Consider the following 22,776-nt stretch of genomic DNA (forward strand, 5'->3'; position numbering starts at 1 on the left):
TTTCGGAACGCAGGCTTGTTTATTTATTTCATTTTATTTTTGAGGATATATTTCTTTATATATCCATTATATTTGCGGTAATTGAATGACAGTCGACTCTGAAATATTGATGCCTAAAAGCAAAGCGCCAAAAATGGATGACCTGGACTACAGTGAGTATTTGTAGCTAGTGTGTGCTAGCCAACGTTAGCTCTGATCATGTCGTCTCTGTAGTAACCGTTAGGTGCAGCTAGCTGCAACAACATCCTCCCCCTTCCTACTGCTAGTGGAATATAACTAACCTAGAGACATAGCTGTTAGGCCAACAGACGTTAGGTAACTAGATAACTATTATCTAGTATTTCGCATCATAATGAATCGGTCAGCACATATTTAGGTCAAGAAACGGTGTAACGTTAGCGTTATAGTAGCTAGCCAGCCAGCTGCCCTGTCCATTGTCCCATAGCCCCTTCTGCTAGCTTGCAACTTATCTCAAATGTCCAGTGTTCTCTCTGCTGGACCACGGAACATAACGAGCTACGCCAGTAACGTGAGCTAACATTTAGTAGCATACATATCTTCAGGTTTGCTCGATGCTATTGCTATTAGTGTGCTATGGTTGAGGGTAACATGATGGCCGTGCGACAGCCAGCTCCTGACGTTAAAACGTTAATATTATGTAGCTAGTTAACCTCCTTACCCCTGGCCTGACTGTCAGGAAACCTAACAATTAGCCATTTATTCCCTTCCCATCAGTGGGCGGGGTTGTTGTGGAAGTGCAGTCGAAACCTGCTGGGGAGCTTGTGATGAACTGTGTCAGGTTACCTGCGTGTCAAAATTATTATACTTGGGAAGGTAATTTGAGAGCCTGATCATTTGCATGGTGGCCATTACTCCTGAATGGTAGATATTATAGGTAACCTTTATTTTGTGTATACCTACCTCTACCTTTTTGAGGGAGCTAGAACACTTAATGACTTTGAATATGCCCGACAGGAGCCATTGATCATCGTGGTTAATTAGTGCTAACTGTGCTAAAAATGTGTTTGCATAGTCCAGCGCCCCAACAGTTTGTCCAATAACTCTCCTTCATGGATCAATACCATACCTTTCACCTCCACCCAGTCCACCTCCAATGAGCTCAGTCAAGTTCATCCCATCTTAGAATGTCAGGATTTCTGTGAGTGTGTCAAAGCTGGGCCCTGTAGCCAGAATGTTCCAGCTGATTAACTCCAAACTTGCTTTTCTCCCCAAGTATCTTTGGTCTACTAGGTCTAGTTCTTTTTCCTTGATCTGTCTGGTGTACATACACTGCCAGACATGTTCTTTTTCTGGATTCTTTAGTAGAAAGGATCACAATGAACTTCCATCTAGTGAATAGGCTGAGTGCTCCAGCAAACGGTCTGATTGTCTACTTAACTTTCCATTTCAGCACACAAGCAAAATGGATGCATTAGGCACAGGTCAGCGAGCGAAGCAAACAGGAACCAGGCAGAGTTTAAAAAGTAATGAAACAATAGTTGGCATATGGAGTGGCATTGATTGATGTGACCATTCCTGTAGAGGAAGAGGCTTTTGTCTCGGTGTAGTAGCCTAAATTTAGATCTGAGAATTCAAAGCAATCTTGCGAACACACACATACTTAGCAAGCTCCGGTCCCTCCCTAGTCTCTCTTTCATCTGCGCATTCTTTATTGTTTAAAGGATTAACATGGCAGTTGGGCACTCTTTCTAGGTTTTTAGATGCTATTTGCACAAGAGGGCATAAACAGAGGTGCAAACCGATCACAGGTGAAAAAGGTGACAAACATGCAAACCCATACATACACAGATCAAACAAATGACATATTTTGTATTAAAAACAGCTCTTTTCACCTAAAGGTGACAAGTCTGCACCCCTGATAAAGTAACACGATGAAAGTACTGTATTGAATATGTCAGCTTTTTGGTTTTGAAGAAGTAGGGGTGTTAAATGTATCATCTTATTTCAACCACTCCACTGGCATAAAGGCAAGACAATACAGATATTTGACTAATGTTAGGTTCGCTTAAGTTAGTGCCTTTAAGGGCTTTTTTATTTCTGGTTATTTAATTAGTTTGCTTTCATAATGTTATGTTATGTTATTTTTATTTATAATGCGCCCCCCAACCAACTGTTACATCAGCCCGGGGCGCAAGGTGATGTTATCGATAACAGATTGCTAGTTTGAGTTCATAAGGACATTATAGGCCTACAGTAGTTGTGCTTTTATCTTGGTGAGCTAGCTACAGTAGCAAAAATTATTACTGGAGAAGTCAGCGTCCTTACCTTAGCTTTCAATACTTGCTATGCTAAGCTAGCTAGCTTGTGAAAATTCTGTCTTCCAAGATGAGTGTAGTCATAGTAGCTATGGTAACAACAAACATCAATGTGTGGAAAGTGGGGCTACGGTCGGTCAATTATAGCGGATTGACAGTTGTCATTACCACACAGTGACAGTTTGGGTGAGCTTTTATAGTGGAAAAATTAGGCTTGGAAACATGTGTTTTTAAAACACATTTAGATTACTGAGTAATTAATTATGTTGTTGCCTAAAGACAACTGGCAAGTGTCACATTCAACCATGTTAATCCTCAAAGTCCTCACATTCCTTTAATGACTTAGCCCATCCCGCCATGCCGAGCCTGACACTCGGGACTGGATTGCATTTCGTTTCACTTCATTATTCAGTCTGAACAGGCTCCCATTGCAGTAGTTTTCCAAGCGTTGCTGAAAAGGGAGCCCTCAGCGATTAGTTCATCTCCTAACCAATCACAGCATTTGAACTCACATTCCGAGGACACTGATTGGCCTGGTTGGAATTCCAACCAGGGATATTGCTCTGGACAAGATCCTTTCCAGACCCTGAATCGCATTTTGAAAATTCAGATTCAGGGGTTTGAGCCAGGTTATGTCCCCCCAGCCTTTCTCCATTCACTCCTTCTCTTCATCAGACCTCACAGGAGGCCTGTCAGACAGCGGAGCCAGTGGGCCACCAACAGAAACGCACCATATTCAGTTCACTGTTTACTCTTGGATTTCTTTCAGCACAGGGTTTTGTTGTACCCTGGCAGGTGTTCGCGTGTTAATATCAATCGGCAATTTAAAAATATAGAATAAAATGACACTTGACTGCAAAACAAACTTAAGAACATATGTATATAAGTATATAATATAGGGGGGTGGCCCTATATGCCATGCAGTTTAATATTCTGGGTCAATTTGGGTGAATGGGAGCTATTGAAAAAATAGATTTATTTCCCATTATAGTATTAATATGAAATAGGTACTTAAATCCAATAAATGGAGCAGTGTCCTATTTTTCCAATGCAGTATAATATTCTGTTCTAATTTGGAGTCACTGGGTCTCATGACATGGGAGCTTGAAAAAAAGACATTTGTAAGGTGTAATTTATTGATGGTCCCTGGCCATTTGCGTTGACTACTAACCGGCAGTGAAAACCGTTGCATTGTGGCTCTACCCTGAGTTGAAGTCACTGAAATAAGACATTAAGACTGGGTGTCCGAATATCTTTCGAATATCGAAACCAACTTCACCTAAGTGTTTATCTACCCTTTTTCCCTTGTTCTCCTGTCCTCCAGTAGCCATTTGCTCTGACTCTCATGCCTGCTGCGCTCTGCCTGAGGTAGCCTCGCTCCAGTCGGCAGACTCAGAGAAAATGCTTGCGCTGTTTATTCGGTTGTCATGACTTCACGAGTGATTGACAAGACCATCCTGTCAGTGTTCCATTCGCTCGTCCGTGGACAGAGAGCGAAGGGCGTTCGTTCCGCGGAGCGCGCCGCCGTAGCCTATTGCTATGCAGTTAAAAAAAACACTGAAGCAGCGGCAGCCATAATTTAGCCGTGGGAAATAGGCTCCCTCCAGCAGCGTCACTGACGGGCCGGTTGCTCCGCCCCGCAGTCCCAGTGGACCTGAGCCCAGAGGAGCGCTCGGAGCTGGAAGACATTCGGCGCAGGAAGGGGGCGCTGCTGCTGGAGATCCAGAGGCTCCGTGACGAGCTCAGAGAGGCCATCATAGAGGTGGAGGGGCTGGAGACCAGCACAGAGGGCAGGTGGGTCCACACACACACACACACACACATACACACACACACACACACACGCACACGCACACATTCATACACACACACACGCACACATTCATACACACACACACACACACGCACACATTCATACACACACACACACACACTCATTCATACACATTCACATCTGCTCTGAACTGATCTTCTCTCTCTCTCTCTGAACTGATCCTCTCTCTCGCTCTCTCTCTGAACTGATTCTCTCTCTCTGAACTGATCCTCTCTCTCTCTCTCTCTCTCTGAACTGATCCTCTCTCTCTCTCTCTCTCTCTCTCTGAACTGATCCTCTCTCTCTCTCTCTCTCTCTCTCTGAACTGATCCTCTCTCTCTCTCTCTCTCTCTCTCTGAACTGATCCTCTCTCTCTCTCTGAACTGATCCTCTCTCTCTGAACTGATCCTCTCTCTCTCTCTCTCTCTCTCTGAACTGATCCTCTCTCTCTGAACTGATCCTCTCTCTCTGAACTGATCCTCTCTCTCTGAACTGATCCTCTCTCTCTCTCTCTCTCTGAACTGATCCTCTCTCTCTCTCTCTCTCTCTGAACTGATCCTCTCTCTCTCTCTCTCTCTGAACTGATCCTCTCTCTCTCTCTCTCTCTGAACTGATCCTCTCTCTCTCTCTCTCTCTCTCTGAACTGATCCTCTCTCTCTCTGAACTGATCCTCTCTCTCTCTCTCTCTCTGAACTGATCCTCTCTCTCTCTCTCTCTCTGAACTGATTCTCTCTCTCTCTCTCTGAACTGATCCTCTCTCTCTCTCTCTCTCTCTCTCTCTCTCTCTCTCTGAACTGATCCTCTCTCTCTCTCTCTCTCTCTCTCTCTCTGAACTGATCCTCTCTCTCTCTCTCTCTCTCTCTGCCTGCAGTAAAACCCTGCAGAAGAGCCGGCATGTGGCCATGGGAAGGAAGAAGTTCAACATGGACCCTAAGAAGGTAGGGAGGAGGGGACTTGGACGAAATCCAGGGGACTGTTGTGTTTGTGCGTGTGTGTGTGTGTTTTCTGACCGTGTTTGTTTGTGTGTGTGTGTAGGGCATAGTGTTCCTGGTGGAGAATGAGTTGCTGAGACACACCACAGAGGACATCGCCCAGTTCCTGTACAAAGGAGAAGGCCTCAACAAGACTGCTATTGGAGACTACCTAGGAGAGAGGTGGGTACCACTTTTCTCTCTCTCTCTCTCTCTCTCCCTCCCTCCCTCCCTCATTCTCCCCCCCCCCACTCACTTGATAGTAATAATAATAAACTTTATTTGTATAGCACCTTTCATGACATGAAATGCAGCTCAAAGGTGCTTTACATAAAATACATCATCAAAACAAAACATGATCAGGTGAAGGCAATAAAAGAGATGAGACACTTTCTCTCCGCAGGGACGACTTCAACCTCAAAGTGCTGCAGGCATTTGTTGACCTCCACGAGTTCACTGACCTCAACTTGGTCCAGGCCCTCAGGTAGGCCGTTAAGCCGTCTATGTATCTTTCCCGCCGTACTACTTCCTTGTTCGGTGTCTCGCAACAAGGAATGATGACATCCTGTCCTTTGGTGACCCGGATGTGACCCCTGTATGACCCCTGTAGACAGTTCCTGTGGAGTTTCCGTCTGCCCGGGGAAGCCCAGAAGATTGACCGGATGATGGAAGCCTTCGCCCAGAGATACTGCCACTGCAACCCTGGGGTCTTCCAGAGCACTGGTGCACACACACAGACACACACATACTGTACACACACACTGCAACCCTGGGGTCTTCCAGAGCACTGGTGCACACACACATACACACTCACACACACACATACACACACATACACACACACACACTGCAACCCTGGGGTCTTCCAGAGCACTGGTACACACACGCACGCACACACACACGCGCGCACACACACGCGCGCACACACACGCACACACACACACTAGGGATGTTTTTCTTACCAAGTCAGACTAATAAATATGACAACACCGGTGTTATCGGTAACACTGTCTAGCCTACAATAAAAGAGCGCTTACTTTAATCTTTCCCGTAGGGCTGGGTATCGATTTGAATTTCAAGAATCGATTCGATTCCGATTCACAAGGTTCAGAATCGATTATCACGATTCGATTTGATTCAATATCGATTTGGTTAGTATTAATAAAACCTGTTTTTTTCAGCTGTAACCTTAATTACATGACTGCCAAGTTATGCAACACATCAATACTAGGGCTGGGTATCGATACAGATTTCCAAAAATGAATGAATGAATGAATCATTGAATGAATGAATGAACTATTAATTCCTTCATTTATTCATTCATTCATTAATAAAAGATCGATTTTGGGATTCATGAATCGATTCTGAATAATTTGATTCAGAATCGATTAATCGATTTTTCTAAACCCAGATCAGTCACGTGTTTGAGTTTGATGAGGCGCTGATATGCGAAAATAACTAGATAGGTCAAACGATGGTGAGGGTGTAAAACAACACTGAATACACGGTGTATGACCCAACACAGAGTAACACCAGTAACACCGACCACCATGACAAGCCTAACACACACACACACACACACACACAAACGCACATGCATACACACAAAAACGCACACACACACACACAAACGCACATGCATACACACAAAAACGCACACACACACACACACACAGTCAAATACATTGCTTATTTCTGCCTGTCTCTCTGTCTCTCCAGACACCTGCTATGTGTTGTCGTTTGCCATCATCATGTTGAACACCAGCCTCCACAACCCCAACGTCAGGGACAAGCCAGGCGTGGAGCGCTTCATCTCCATGAACAGAGGCATCAACGAGGGAGGAGACCTGCCCGAGGATCTGCTTAGGGTCTGTGTGTGTGTGTGTGTGTGTGTGTGTGTGTGTGTGTGTGTGTGTGTGTGTGTGTGCGCGTGTGCGTGCGTGCGCGCACGTGTGAGCTTTTCACTCACCCTCTCCCCTTTTTATCGTCCTCTCCAGAATCTATACGAGAGCATCAAGAACGAGCCCTTTAAAATCCCAGAGGACGACGGGAACGACCTGACGCACACCTTCTTCAACCCCGACAGAGAGGGCTGGCTGCTCAAACTGGGTGAGGTGGAGGCGGTGGTCACTCCCGGTGGCCGGAGGTGGTACTGCAGTTCCCAGTGGCCTCGTTTGACCACGCCACTTCTAACTCAAATAATCTTTTTGTTTAATGTCGAGGTTATAGAAAGATTATGTGTCTCTGTTGTGAGGGAGCTAGATATATATGTTTTGTTAAATGAAAAGGATAAATGTGTGGCATAGTAGGTTCTCCTCTGTGCTCTGTCTGTCCCGTCCTGAGGCGTCGAGCTGCTATGTTGCCCGATCTCCTTCCGTCTTTGAGGATTGGCGCTGAACGCCATCGTGCACAGTAACAGGCTGCCCAGGCGGTGGTACGAGGCAGGATCACGCGAGCGGCGTCTTCGCCTCGTGGCATCGCCTCAGCTCTCCACCGTGCAGAACGGCGACCCCAGACCGCATTAGTCTACAGAGGGAGTCCCACCACCAGGGGGCGCCTCACACTCTGAATCGTCCATCTTCTCTTGCATGGCCGGTTCTATGATCTGTTTGTCACTAATATCCCCCCCCCCTCTCTCTCTCTCCCCCTCTCTCTCTCGCTCCCTCTCCCTCTCTCTCGCCCCCTCCCCCCTCTCTCTCTCTATCTCTCACGCGCGCCCTTCCACCAACCATCTGCTCTCCCCCTCTCCTCCTCCTCTTCCGAACACCTCTGGCCCCCTGCTGTCTCTGCTTCCCCCTGTGATTTCCACTTCTGCTGCTGCCTGCTGCTTCTTTCCCAGGAGGTACGTACCGACAGAACGGACCTGTAGTAGAACGGACCCGTAGTAGAACGGACCCGTAGTAGAACGGACCCGTAGTAGAACGGACCCGTAGCAGAACGGACCCGTAGCAGAACGGACCCTTAGCAGAACGGACCCTTAGCAGAACGGACCCGTAGTAGAACGGACCAGTAGTAGAACGGACCCGTAGTAGAACGGACCCGTAGCAGAACGGACCCGTAGCAGAACGGACCCGTAGCAGAACGGACCCGTAGCAGAACGGACCCGTAGCAGAACGGACCCGTAGCAGAACGGACCCTTAGCAGAACGGACCCTTAGCAGAACGGACCCGTAGTAGAACGGACCCGTAGTAGAACGGACCAGTAGTAGAACGGACCCGTAGTAGAACGGACCCGTAGCAGAACGGACCCTTAGTAGAACGGACCCTTAGTAGAACGGACCCGTAGTAGAACGGACCAGTAGTAGAACGGACCTGTAGTAGAACGGACCCGTAGCAGAACGGACCCATAGTAGAACCCGTAGCAGAACGGACCCGTAGCAGAACGGACCTGTAGTAGGACCCGTAGCAGAACGGACCTGTAGTAGGACCCGTAGCAGAACGGACCAGTAGTAGAACGGACCCGTAGTAGAACGGACCTGTAGTAGAGAGACTCTGCTAGAGCCCCAAACTGAATGTACACGAGCCTGTTTTGGCGTGTTATCGTTAGCGATATATGTCTGTTTTGGCGCGTTAAGGATATCATGTCGTTGGGCCGTGTCGCCGCTAACCTCTCCTCCCTGCTCGCTCCTAACGGGGCTGTGTTCTGTGCTCGTCTTCCTCCTAACGGGGCTGTGCTCTGTGCTCGTCTTTCAGGCGGACGCGTCAAGACCTGGAAACGACGGTGGTTCATTCTCACCGACAACTGCCTGTACTATTTTGAATACACTACAGTAAGTCCCTAAGATGCACATGAGCACACCTGCGTTTCTAGGATCAGACAATGTCTATTTGATTCTACTATTCTATTTTGAAATTCCATACCATCGTTTACAGTGTTGTATTAAGCACTTACTGTATCTCCTAAGCACTTATTGTATTTTATTGTATTGTATTTTAGATTGCTACAGTATTCTTGCACTTTGCCTTCAGTGCTAGATTATGCTCTTTGTCACTTGTTTTAGAGAGAAGATGCACTTGTGAGTTCTGGCGAGTAGTAGTACACTGGCTTTTCCTACGTTAAATGCAATTATTGTTAGTCGCTTTGGATAAAAGTGTCTGCTAAATGACTAATGTAATGTAAAAGGATGGTTTAAGAGTTTAATAGTCCTCGGGAGGATATGAAATCATTTGTTGATGAAGTCGTACACCAACCGTCGCGTGTGATGTTGTCTCTCTGTGTTGAAGTAGTCGTGCAGTAACCCTGGTTTGTGACGCCGTGTCTTTGTGCGTTTAGGACAAGGAGCCCAGGGGCATCATCCCCCTAGAGAACCTCAGCATCCGAGAGGTTGAGGACCCCAGGAAACCTGTGAGTGCCCTCCCCTCCCCCCGCCCAACCCCCCCCCCCCCCCCCCCCCACACACACACACCCCAGCTCTGTACATTTCGTCCATATTGCTTCCCTCTGGAATATGTAGGAGTGGGACCTATGCCCAGCCTCCCATTGCTCTCTGTAAAGCGCATTGTGTTGCCTCTGTGTATGAAATGGGCTATACAAATAAAGTTTGATTTGATTTGATGATATCCAAGTGTGAATCTGAGTCTGAACGGAGAAAGAGGGACAAGAGCGTGTTCACACTTCCGAGTTCTGTGTTCCTGTCCCTGACCCCCCTTGCTCCGCCCCCCCCCCCCCCCCCAGAACTGCTTCGAGCTCTACATCCCCAACAACCGCGGCCAGCTGATCAAGGCCTGCAAGACGGAGGCGGACGGGAGGGTGGTGGAGGGGAACCACAACGTCTACCGCATCTCCGCCCCCACCCCGGAGGAGAAGGACGAGTGGATCCACAGCATCAAGTGAGCGGAGGGGGAGAGGAGGGGAGGAGGAGGAGGAGGGGGAGAGAGAGAGGGACAAGAGCGAGTAGAGGGGGAGAAGAATAGGGGGGAGACGGTGTGCTAAGATGATAGACGAGAGTGGTTTGTGTGTGTGTTGCTGGGGGGGGGGGTGATTTGTAACACATGGAAGGTCAGGTAAGTAGATTTGAGGGTGGAATCAGACAAATGAGTGGGCTTTGCATTCAAGAGCGCAACATGGATTAACTAACTTCATCTCTCTCTCTCTCTCCATCCCAGCTCTGCTGTCAGTGTGGACCCCTTCTATGAAATGCTCGCGGCCAGGAAGAAACGCATATCCCTCAAGAAGAAAGAGGAACAGCCGTAGATCCCGCCTGTCGGCCCTTTCCTCCTCCTCTACTCCTCCCTCTCCCTCTCTCATTCCAGCGTGGGGGTACGAGTCTCTGGCCCCTCCTCTTCCTCGTTCCACTCGTTTCATTGATCCATCCCTCCCTCCCTCACCCCCCTCCTCTCGTCCTCTGATGTCTCCCTTGCTATCCTGTGTGAGACATTCAAAGGTTCATCTGTAGGGAACAGCTCATCCATCTACGACTACTCCAGCTACTCTACCGCACTACTCCAGGTGTCCACCACAACCCCACTACACACTACAGAGAGAGCGCTCACCACAACCCCACTACACACTACAGAGAGAGCGCTCACTAGAAACCCCACTACACATCCTCCCTCCTCCTGACAGTGAACTGTGAAAATACATGTCTTATTCAGGGTAGTAAGTGGGCCCAATAGACCCACGACCACCATCTTCTTCTGTCACGGGAATCGGGTGCATCTCAATAGTCTAAAGAAGCCTCCTTTACTCTTCACACCACCTCCATGCTTATTCCTAAGTGGACAGGATTTTAATACAGGACAACTATCAATTGTACCCGCCTATGGATCAGTGTAGTGTACTGCTACGCCCAATGTGACTCCTGTCCTATATTAGGTTTTCTCAGCGGGTGTAGTGGTGCAGTGAAGTGTTATTGCCACTCAAAGGGCAGAAACGAAGCGTTGTCCGACGACGGAGCGTGACAGTTGCCGCTTTGGAGACGCAACCATTTTGCATTGTTGTCACTGGGAAAAAGGGAGTTCCTGACACTTCCTGTGGCTTGAAGTAGCTGAGACCGCAGTACTAAACTGCTCCACTAGATGGGGTGAGGGGGGCCTTAAAGATAAAGGAACTCTGCCCCTAGAGGCAGGGAGGCTGTGAAAATAAAGGAATCCGCTCTATTACAATCTCTACTATGGATCCATGGTTCATGCATAGGAAGCCCCTTTAAACTACTGAGATGCATTCGTAGTTTTCTACTGTACTCATATGGCTAAATTAGTACGTCTATATCGGCATTATCAAAGTCACGCTTAAACACTGTAGCCTCCCTGTGGGAAATGTCACTGGCCATTGCCTTTTTCGTGTTAATACTCCAGTCCTCATTCAGTCCTAATGGCGGCGCTAAAGGCAGACCTTAGTAGTCGTAGCAGGACTGGGTGGACCTCGCCTGTTACATTCGGCTGTTTTCGCTCAATATTGGTAGAGATATGTCTTGATAGCATGTTTTCACAGAGTGGCTTGTTGTAATGCCTTTCCGTTTTGATATAATGGCATGCCTCCTCGGGTGAATTTGGACCTAAAGCTTGTAGATAAGACATACGACAAAACTGTGATCAATGAGCAGTGACATTTTCTCAACAGGACTCAGAACTACTCTCATACAGACTGAACTGTTAACCCTGGTCTTTACCGGACACCACACTGGGTTTCAAGAAGAAGTTACAACGGCAGCTTATTACAATGTATACTTTGTTTTTGTTCTTGTAAATACATGTTAGTATATTTGTTTACAACGCACATAGTAATGCTTTAATTTATTGTTTATTTTTGTTAAATCTTTTTTTTTTGTACAAGCTACTGTAGAACTGCATGCAGAGATGGAACGGAGGCATCTTCCATACATTCAGATGGACCAGACTCCTCTTTGTACTACATTTGAGAAGGACTGTTAGTGTTCCTTGTTCATCAGAGAATCGGTCGCAGATTTCAAAGTTTACATTTGGTTTAGAAAAGTATATTTGTCAGTGGTCGGGGTCAAATGAGAGATTTGATTTCGACTGGACCTTGATTTCTAAGGGTTTGACTGAATCCGGATCAGTGAAGCACAAACATGGGGCGCATCCCAGTCTGTCCAAGCGTTGTCCGTTCTTTGCTAGAGCAGAGAAGTGAACACGCTGAATGGGTGTGCGTCAGGTTACTTTCAGAACTTGAAGGATAGGAAGCAGTTTCTGCCGGGATATTGGGAAACGTCCTCTGGTTTTCATATGACTGAAACGTCCCGTCAGAATTGACTTGAAATGATTAACTTGAAAAGACAACAAGACAAGGAACGCTAATACATCTTTCTAGTGTTATGTGATCGTTTAAATATTCAAACATGTTGAATTAATTTAAGGATGTGTCTAACAATACATAAAGCCTGACCTGCCCCTAGATATTTCACTATTTGCATTTGTTTGTTACTGAATTGACATTTTAGAAATGTAATTAGGGCAAAAGCAGCGCTAGAATTATTGTCTTCTGCACTTTATCAATTTTAACATTTGACAGGCTTTCTCCAATTGCTGTTCTTGTAGATTGGCTCAATTAACCATCTCTAGTACCATGTAGTGGTGATTGGACAATACTGCTGTGATCACATTGGTTTTGCTGTATAATGTAATGACATCACCAGATAAATTATTACTTGCTGCAACTACTATGTCGAGATTATAAATAGTTTGCAATTGTATGGCTTGACAAACACCTCTGATCGATATGCTGGTGAATAGGGTTAAATGGTATTGAAACTGGCCTTTCATAGTTCTGAGGCTGTTATCAGCTTCTCCTGTCTAACCGTGAGTCCTACACTCTTCCATAGCAGAGAGCTGACCTACAGTATAAACATAGCAGCTGCATACCTGCTATACTACACTACACTGATGCTTAATGGGCCTACGGCATCTGGATATTCTTGAAGTGCAAAGTTGCCAAAACATAGTTGGGATTTCAAACTCCACATAAAACCGCTCAAGGAAAGCGTAAGAACGGTAACCAGGCCCTCACTTCCTCCACGTCTCCGACCTGGCGAGCCAGACGCCTGACAGACTACCACTACCCTACCACCGCCTCTTCATGGATTACTGTTGGATTCTGTATTTATTTATTTGATTTCCAGTGAGGTAAAGATGGATCTCATCTGTGCTAAATGTAGCGAAAACAAAACCACGGTACATCGGTGCCAGTAAACTTGTGAAACAATAAAAAGTGAACTGAGACGATTCTCTGGAGTTCTTGTGAATGCTCTGTTTGAATTCACCATGGGCAGCAGACAGGCCTTAGATGGACAAGGTTACTCTTCTTCGTGTGGGTTTGATGTATATCCTCTCCCTCCAGGCTCGGGGCTGAGGCATACGCGCAGTTTGACTTTTTGATCAGGGAGGGCAGTCAGTCCCAGCCACCCCCTCATCAAATAGGGATTATAATAGCGGTAAAAAGACGTGCCCTGCACGAACAATGGAATGCACATATTCTGTTAGAGCTGCATGATTGACCCACAACATTTCAAAATAATGCTTATTCTTTCCAATATCAAGTTCCGTTCAACTGCGCCTCCTTTCTCTTAGGCAATGTCTGCACTTCATGTCTTTCATTGTTCGAAAACTGTCTTCACTTTGTGAGTAACAAAATAATATTAAATATTAACAATTCCTGTAGATACTGCAAACAGTGACAAAAGTAAAAGGTGAATGGCTCCTGACTGCCTGGACCAGAGCTAAGCAACACTCAGATTATGGGCCTATATTCATTCACAAAGGCAAGAAAACATAGGCCTACGAATGTTTCAAAGCCTAGACTATATGAATATTTAATTAATTAATTTCATTCAATCAACGTGTTGAATAGCCTGCTACTGAAATATGCTACATGAAGTGTCAACATTCTTGTATCAAGAATACAATATTATGATTGAAAACGCCCACAAGTATTAAATACTGAAGATAATAAATGAGACCAAATAAATGCTTTTAGGCAGAGTTTACAGACTTTTTATTTCTTTATTAAAACAGAATGTATGCTACGCCTTTCATGCTTCAATGTCGGGATGTGTCATTATAAACAGCGTATTAGAATCCAGCAATTGCCTCTTCACATATAGCCTATCTGCATTTATATCAAAGAATAATCACCAAAAGAATAATACTGCGTGCATAATCGATTTGACAACTGGACAATGGATACGTTGCACCGCAAATATCCAGTATCCAACAATTCGTTCATGGCTAGCAATGGTAGGCCTACAGCTATGGGATTAGCTCATGTTTGGGTTGCTGTCAAAGATGCCACTCTTATGTTGCTATAGCCTACAATTATCAGAACAATATGAACATTCAGTTGAAAGTTTTCCATCCATCCATCACTGGATGAGGAATAAGCACAGCAAAGCGATCAATTCTCACACAAGCAGGAGCCAGGCTGTTCTGTGCATTTCTCCAATCCGGTCGCGACCCAGTCTCTAGAATACATGTTTTGGACGCGTTGCAGACAGTTTGCACATCTGAGTGCCCCCCCTTGCCCCAGCTAATCTGCGCGCCTGGGCTGAGGGGCTTTCCTTTTACTGCCCCGAGCCTGGGTGAGGGGTCGCCGGGGCTGTATATCCAGGCACATCCAGGGGCCATGTCACCGTTTCGTCATCCACAACCGTAAGGACATGCATTCCGTAGGGTGTCCGATATATGGACCAGGTTTATATGGACTAGGTTAAAATGTATGTAGGGTGGACTACCCCTGTGACGTGATTGGTTAAAAGACTGTCAGTAAGGATAGGGGAGGGGTCAAGAGTTCAGGCTCACTGGGATCTAAGTTCACGCCTAAGCAGCAGCACTGTGTGTGTGAGTACGAGTGCTTGTGTGTGGTAGTGTGAGGGTCAGATGGGGGTGGATAATGATACCATTTCTTTACTGTGCTATTGGATAGATGAGTCATTGGAGCACAGTAATTGATTGTGCGTTTCAACCCCCTGAAGTTCTGTCTGGTCCCTGACCAGGACTTGGACTGAGCACTTGGACTTTGTCCCCAGGCCCTACCGACGAGGCTGCCCACTGCTCCTGGCTGCCCCTGGAGGAGGACGGCTTGGATGGGAGAAAAGCAGAGGACAGAATCCACCAGCAACCTCCTGAAGTTGCGTGTGTGTGTGTTGTGTGCCGTGTCGCAGCTCACGTGTGTGTAATTGTGTGTCACTTGCAGTGTGGCGGATTAGAGACCCCTTAAGTAATTATAGATAGATATCCGCTCCCTCTTGTGGTGACCATTAGGTACTGCAATTGCCCCATTAATTTCCCTAGGAGACCGATTAGACCGTATGAGTCAATCAATTAGGCTTTAAGTCTGTCAGTGATGACTAGAGTAGACATCTCAGGCAAGTGCATCAGGGTGCTCTTCTCACATAGCCCATATCCATCTCGGGATTCTGCATGACAGTTTCAAGTCACATGACGTATTTATTTACAAACAGTGTCAAACTGTTCAAGTCTTTTCCTGGAACAAGGCGGAGGAATGGCCGACAGAACACGGATAGGTGGAGAAGTCCTGGCTAAAGAGGAAACTATTTCTGGGCTTATATATATGATCAGACACCAACAAGGCCAGATGAATGAGACGTTTCCAAAGCCACACTATTTCTATAGCATTAACAAAGAGGTCATCTAATCATCTATTAAGTATGTGCATCAAAGCAGAGTTTCACCTCAGCATTTGTTTGCTTTCAAACGAACATCAACAGACAAAAAGAAAATTAAAGCAAAAAGCTCCCACAAGCTGTCTTCTTCTGCTTCTGAACTTTAATGGGACGTTTCAGTACGCAGACCTTCAGGTGAAGACCTCCAGTTCACCTGAAGAAGGTCTGCAAAAAATGTGCAGGATCTTTTGGTTTTATTATTGTTGGCCCTTGGTTTTCTCCTACACACCTGTCGTATTACATGTGTGCAAACATTTTTTCTCCCTAACATATAAAGTTTAAAATAATAGTAGAAACGAAGACATCAAAATCCCTATAATTAATTACTCATCAGTTGTTGAAAACTGATGTGAAATATATATGAAACCTTGCATGTCTGTTGCCTCAGGCTGTAATTGTGAGCGGTCTGCTGTCTATGACCATGGCCAGCTTACCTGAGGCCTTCAGTTCAAATCAAACTTCATTTGTATAGTTCAGTAAGTTCTGTTAAATGAGTGCCCAGAAACCAAACCAAAATACTGCACAGTAAGTATATACTGTAAACATATATAAATTAAAACAGTAATAAATAAATAAAACATACAAAAGGACAAAACATTAATTAGTATAACTTTTCTTTCTATCTTTGGTATAGTAGCTGTATTTTTCAAGGAGTCTTATTTCAAAGAGAATCCAGTTATCAATCTTCTCTACAACGAATCTACTGTACCTCTCTTCCCATTCAAGCCTACCAGTATGTCACCATATTCAACATTCACATTCACAGGTCTGCTAAATGTTACTGTTACAGATCAGTAGTCTAACCATTCATTTATATAGACAATATATGACATCATCCTATTTTGTACTACTAAACCACTTAATAGTATCCAATTAGTGACTTTTAGGGGTTCGCTAGCAACAAACGGTTCAATTCTAAGCCAAAAATTAATATCATATTTAGTCCTTGCATTAACAAACATATATAAACATTAGATTTACATGAAAATGTCTTTGCGGAAGAGGTCTCAGGTCTTCTCAGTGCAAAGGAAGGCAGTGTTTTAGGGGTTTAGGAGGGAGAGTAGTCATGATGTCATAAGGAGATTGTGTATGTGTTTACAAGCTCCATAGGAAGCCTAGACAGCTGCTGTGGTTTGTTGGGATGAACCACTTTGAGTCTGTGCATGAGAGGGGCTTCGATTACGTCCTCGTCAAGCAATCACTCCTCCTTTTTAGAATTGCTCATTGGTGTGATGATGAAGACTCTAGAACATCTTTAAGACTCCGCTCCACCTTCCTCCATGTCTGCAGGGGTCATTGCCCCTAGTGACAGGGGTCAAAGGGGTACTTAGTGACCCCTCCGTGCAGCTCCACCGCCGTCTCAGACCAGGCGAAGACGTCACCGCTAAGGTGGCTTCCACACGACGCTAGGCCGTAGATGTCGTTGGCCGTCAGGACGCTCGACCACATGTGCAGGTCGGACATCGACCCCACGAAGGACTGAGTGGAGTCAAAACGACCTCCCAGCGTGTCCTGAAGAGGAGCGAGGACAAACACCGGTTAGGGTTCCATCATCCAACCGAGTGATTTTTTGAGTGCATACATGAATAATAATAATAATAATAACAGCAACAGCAACAGCAACAACAACAACAATAATAATAATAATAATAATAATAATAATAATGATAATAATACATTTTATTTAAAGACGCCTTTCAGGACACTCAAGGTCATCCTACAAAGCATGATAATATATACAGTAAAAAGTCACATGAGTAAGTATTTTACATGTTTCAAATGGAGTTGTCTAAGACTGAGTGCATGTGGGTGTGTGGAATAGCACGCTGGTCCACACTAACTATATAACCAAGCCAAGCAGCTCAACAGGGAGACCAGGTTGGATGGCAAAGTTTAGTAGCTTGCTTTCTGAGGTCACAATCGTCACCTCAACCACCTCAAGTGGGTGAAGGAAACTTATGGAGTCTCAATCTATTTACCTTCAGTATTTGACCCCCCCCTCTCACCTGCTCCTGCCCCAGGATGAAGACCCCCCCAGGTCTGATGGGATGCCAGGCAGAGAGGTCCTCCCCGGACCCCCTCTTCATGCCATCCTGGTACGCCTCCCACTGGCCGTCCCGAGTCGACCACGTCACACACACATGGTGCCACTTCCCGTCGCTCAGGGACAGGGGCAAGGTCACCGCCTGGGGGGTGGGGGAGGGGGAGGGGGGAGATGGTCAGCTTCACAGAGTGACTTGGATTCATTACATCACAGCCAGAAATGTTGTAGTGAGCGTTTTGCTGATTCGTAGCTACAGCGCAGATACAGTATGGAGGTCACACACAAACATTAACTGCTGTGTGTGAACAGAATAGTTTGTTGACGCTGGCTGTAGAGAAGTTGAGGAGGATATTTATCCATCTTAGTGGCGTGATACGGTCTGACAGGAGAAGCAGCTTAGACTGACGCTCGGGGAATCCAAGAACTCAGCTCAGGGCTCAGCACACTCAGTCCACACTAGGGATGTAACGATAACCGGTAGAATGTTAAACCATGATAAAATCAAATTACATTTATCACGATAAAATTCTCATTAAGGCCGTGTTTGAATGCCAGGCTTTGAAAAACTCCAGACTTTGAAAAATTGTAAATACTGTCCAGCAACAACCAAAGTTAGCAACAGTCTCCAAGTTTATGAAACCAAAAAGTGCGTAGTGCTGCTAATTTTATTTGTGGATTTCAATATAAAACTTGGTGAAATGATTTGTGTATCGGTAGTTCTTGAACATTTTCAGCACATTTTAACAATACCACAATAATACCGATAACCATGAAATCACTATAATCGTGATGTGAAATTTTCATATCGTTACATCTCTAGTCCACACAACACATTGTCACACTTCACACCTTAGACTGTCACACTGTACAACTACACTTTCACATGCGGCATCAAGGGGAATCACCAGACGTTTTAAGTTATACCACTAGGCCTATACGCAGTGGTGGAACAAACTGCCCACTGACGTCAGGACAGCAGAGTCACTGCCCATCTTTCGTCGCAGGGTCAAAACGCATCTCTTCAAGAAGTACTACAACGATCCTCCCTCTTAAGCACCTATTGTATATTAGATTGCTATTCTTGCACTTTGCCTTCAGCACTAGATTATGCTCTTAGTCACTTGTTTTAGGAAGGAGATGCACTTGAGTGCAGTGAGTTCTGGCAAGTAGTAGTACATTGGCTTTTTAACTGCAATTATTGTTAGTCGCTTTGGATAACAGCGTGAGCTAAATGACTGTAATGTAAATGTAATGTAGTGTACCTGGTCATCTACCAGAAGCTCCATGGGGTTGTTATCCCACTCGATGAGCACCAGCTCGTTGGCCTGTCCGGGGACGGAGTAGGAGAAGGGGGTCCCCAGGCCGGGCCCCGCGTCCCCCTTCATCCACAGACACAGGGTGAAGGAGAAGATCTCCTGGACCAGGGTCCTCTTCACCCGCCCGTACTTGTAGTTGGTCCTCATGGGGAAGCTGATCTGGAAGGCATCGGGACCCTGGGCCTTCTTCCTCCCGGAGCCTGGGGGTCAGACACAGCGTCAGTGTATAGGGATGTAACGATAACCGGTATAATGCTAAACTGTGATTCAATTTGATTACATTTATCATGATAATTTTATCATTAAAACCGTGCTTGATTGCCCCGCTTTTGAAAAACTCACTGCAAATACTGTCCAGCATCAACCAAAGCTAGCAACAGTCTCAAAGAGGTATTATTTTAATGTTAAAGCAAAAGAAGTGCATAGTGCTGCTAATTTTATTTGTGGTTTTCAATATAAAACTTGGTGAAATTATTACAGTGTGTGTATCGGTAGTTGTAGAAAAATTTCAGCACATTTTACAATACCGCGATAATACTGATAACCATGATAATTTTGGTCACTATAATCGTGATATGAAATTTTCACACCGTTACCTCTCTATCAGTGTAGAAACTGTAGCTGTCCTGCAACTAGAAACATTAGTTTTTCAATCATCTGGATGTGTCTTAAGCCTAATTTATACTTCATAAAACAGCTCATGTCTCATGGCTCTTGGTTGCCATGGAATGGAATGCCTGGGCATTGTCTTTAGCTTCCATTCCATGGCAACCAAGAGCCATGAGACATGAGCTGTTTTATGAAGTATAAATTAGGCTTTAGTGCGTCATGGTGCAGAGGGACTGTTTACCTGGGCGGTTCAGGTGATTCAGAACAGACTCCAGTTTGTGGGAGTGCAGCCCAGCTTGGGGCCCTGGGGCTCGGACCCCCATCCGCGGGAGGAAATCGTGGCTATCGGTCTCATTGATGTCATTGTGGTCATCGTGATCGTCGTAGTCCTCGTGGTGGCCGTCGTCGTCATCGTCGTGGCGATCTTCGCGGTTGTTGAGGTGGTCGTCTTGGTGACCGTCGTCGTGGTGGGTTCCGTTGTCGTGGTGGTGGTGGTGGTCCGGGCCACTGAGGGCGGCGGTGGTGCGATGGTGCTTCTGCTGCTCCAGAGCGTTGATCTTCCTTTGGAGGAGCTCCTTCAGAGAGCTGGAGTAGGAGGTGGACAAGTTCCTCGACTGCTGGGGGCACGGACAGCACAACATGTTAACCCTCACTCATAGACGGATTATGAAATGATGGGCACCTGGGCACAGACACGTAAAGGGCCATTTCATTTATCGAAATGTTTAATTTGTCCAATGAGACGGCATCCAATTTGCAGATGATTTCTCAAATTTTGAGAAAACCCACAATAAAAGCAACTTTATTCAGCTCGGTTTTGACTTGAGGGACCTCAACTCTGTGGGGAGGACTTGCTTTTTGGATTTCTCCCCAAAAGAGCTGAAGGGCCCATATTGCATGGAGTACTCATCCCCTCTGAAGTTCTATAAACACTCACTTAAAAACTACAGGTATCATGATGGTTTCTATCTTGTGACGTCTTCAAAGTGAATGTTTAGGCTATTGCTTCAGGTTTTCAGCAGAATTTTGGAGGCTCAGTTTTTTAATGAGGGCCCCTGAGCTCTTGGGCCCCTGGGCCTGGGCCTGGCAGGCCCGTTCAGTAATATATCTCTGCCCTCACTTTCACCTTCATAGTCCGGTCAGGTCACTGATTATGTCGGGAAGGGAGGAACAGTGCATTTTTCAAGCCGTTTTGGGCTGGGTTAGCGTCTCATATCCCCTGACCTGGCCATGGGCAGGATCTTTACAAGTCAAAAGGAGGTTGACATATCAGGTCAGTGTTCAGGTCAGCTTTGGAACAGGAAGTTTTTCAGGAACCATGCCGATGTGTGTCAGCACGGTTTCTGCTTCCGCAACTTGTCAACCGTTCAACCTGTCTGTCTTTCTCTGTCTCTCTGTGCATGTCTCTCTCCTTCTCTCTCTCTCTCTCTCTCTCTATCTCTCTTTAGTAATCCAGGCTTTGTCCTGGTGCTTGTCCTGATTATCAGGCCATCGGTGGCGATCAGGATAATTGACACTGATCTCAAACCTACTGCCCCAGACACCTGTCCACTTTCACGGAGGTCTGAGAGACACAGTGGAGAGAGACAGTGGAGAGAGACAGTGGTGGATGTACAGTATATATATCTTGAGGAAGATAGATAGGCCTAGATAACTGGATAGATGGATGGTTTGATAGATAGAGGTATACTCTTGTCTAAATTGAGGGAGAAATGGACTGATAAATGGATTTATGTATTTATTTTTTTTATTTAAACATTTACTTAACCAGGTCCTGTTGAGATTGAAATCTCTTGCGAAGGAGCCCTGGCCAAGAGTGACCGCAGTAAAAAAAACAAGAACATCAAGTCAGACAATACAGGTTCAAATCAGTTAGTTAATCAGCTAAAATGCAGCTGGCGCCAAGTCGAGCTGTTCAGGCTGTTCAGTGACCTCATGCTGTCCATGTCCATGCGGACTCTGAGGGACACGTCCAGCCCCTGAAGACACATCCCAGACTCCAGCTAGCCCTCAGACAGAGGGGCCTGTACTGGACACTCCTATTCCCCAACAGCCGTGGCCACTGTTACACGCTACCCTCCTCAACACCTTGAGATCAGGGTTTTTCCTGCATAGAGGAATTTTTGGGGCTTCCCCCTAAGAGACTTTAGCCAGAGCCAAAGGAAAATCACCGGAGCCAAAATGCTAAAAACTTTTTTTTTTTTTTTTTACAATTAGCAATTCAAATCCTCTCCAAATGTGTTTGATAGCTTGTTTCAAGTGCAGCCCATCCCTCTTTCTTGCATTGTCCATGGTTTGGACCACTAGTAATCGTGATCAGCAAAGAATATAGGCCTGTGTATATATGCTGGTATAAACCTTTTTTTTTTTTTTTTTAAATATGTGTGCATCACCCCCCCAAAGACCCATTCTGAGCCAGGAAAAACCCTGGAGATACTTATTTGAATCAGGCTAAATCAGACCAGCACCCGGGTGGTGTCTAATGTGGCCGATCTACATGATTTGGACGTGTTAACGGTTCGGGAGCTGAGCCGTGTTGTTGACACTTGCTTGACTAAACAGTCCGATGACAACAGAAACACCTTCTGCCTGTCTGTCTCTCCGTCTGTCGACCTTGTAAGTTTCTCAAATGCCGTCTTCTCTCTAACCCCGCCCCAACCCTCCTCACAGTCATCTCGAACACCCTCTGTTTCTCTGTGTATCTCTATGTATTTTTTTGTGTGGCTGTAAGCCAGTGCACCTAGTATAGAGTTTGTCCAGTTATCACTCCCTCCCTCCGTCACTTCGGACAATGTTGGCCTGCATTTCTCTGTTGGCACCACAAGAGGCAGTAGTCTCTCCTACCAGTCCTGAACAGAAACAAGCCAGCCCCGCACATAAGCCAGGCTGGACCTGGCCTGGTTTCCATCTATGTCCCCCGACTGTCTCATTATGTCCCTGGTCTTTCCTCTCCCTCTCTCCTCCTCCTGTCTCTTCCTCGCCCGCCCTTTGTCCGTCTCTCACCTGCAGGTTCTCCAGCCTGTCCTTCAGCGTCTCCAGCATCCTGCTCATCTGCTCCGGTGATGATGTCACGGCCCCCGGTGTCGCATGCTTATCCTTCCCCCGGCTGCC

General features: G+C 46.0%; 2 protein-coding genes across 4 annotated transcripts in view; one reads left to right on the forward strand and one right to left on the reverse strand.

Annotated features, from left to right (window-relative positions):
* The first annotated feature begins 3 nt into the window (after nt 1-3).
* cyth2 (cytohesin 2) lies at nt 4-13,237 on the forward strand. Of its 3 annotated transcripts, none has more exons than XR_014630629.1 (12): nt 4-152; nt 3,920-4,070; nt 4,961-5,027; nt 5,125-5,243; nt 5,464-5,544; nt 5,671-5,783; nt 6,780-7,169; nt 8,753-8,829; nt 9,333-9,404; nt 9,735-9,889; nt 10,166-10,319; nt 11,622-13,237. XR_014630629.1 is itself a non-coding variant. In XM_084444318.1 (12 exons), the coding sequence occupies exons 1-12, from the start codon at nt 86-88 to the stop codon at nt 10,251-10,253; spliced, it is 1,251 nt and encodes a 416-aa protein (XP_084300444.1). In that variant the 5' UTR covers nt 4-85; the 3' UTR covers nt 10,254-13,237. The 3 variants fall into 3 exon arrangements, 2 of the variants coding, with proteins under 2 accessions (XP_084300444.1, XP_084300443.1); XM_084444318.1 differs by having other exon boundaries at nt 6,780-6,928; nt 7,058-7,169; nt 10,166-13,237; XM_084444317.1 differs by having other exon boundaries at nt 10,166-13,237.
* Nucleotides 13,238-16,998: 3,761 nt separating this feature from the next.
* The window catches only part of LOC311314247 (neuronal pentraxin-2), a gene marked incomplete at both ends in the record, with an annotated part of 6,366 nt that continues 588 nt past the window's right edge, over nt 16,999-22,776 (reverse strand). Inside the window, 5 exons of the mRNA XM_084444584.1 lie at nt 16,999-17,208; nt 17,703-17,882; nt 19,003-19,256; nt 19,907-20,279; nt 22,669-22,776. The exon at nt 22,669-22,776 is cut by the window's right edge and continues 588 nt beyond it. Coding sequence (XP_084300710.1) covers nt 16,999-17,208; nt 17,703-17,882; nt 19,003-19,256; nt 19,907-20,279; nt 22,669-22,776 — 1,125 coding nt within the window. The remainder of the gene's footprint in view (nt 17,209-17,702; nt 17,883-19,002; nt 19,257-19,906; nt 20,280-22,668) is intronic.

This window comes from Borostomias antarcticus (genome assembly GCF_949987555.1).
Source record: "Borostomias antarcticus genome assembly, chromosome: 10".
NCBI classification, from domain to species: Eukaryota; Metazoa; Chordata; class Actinopteri; order Stomiiformes; family Stomiidae; genus Borostomias; species Borostomias antarcticus.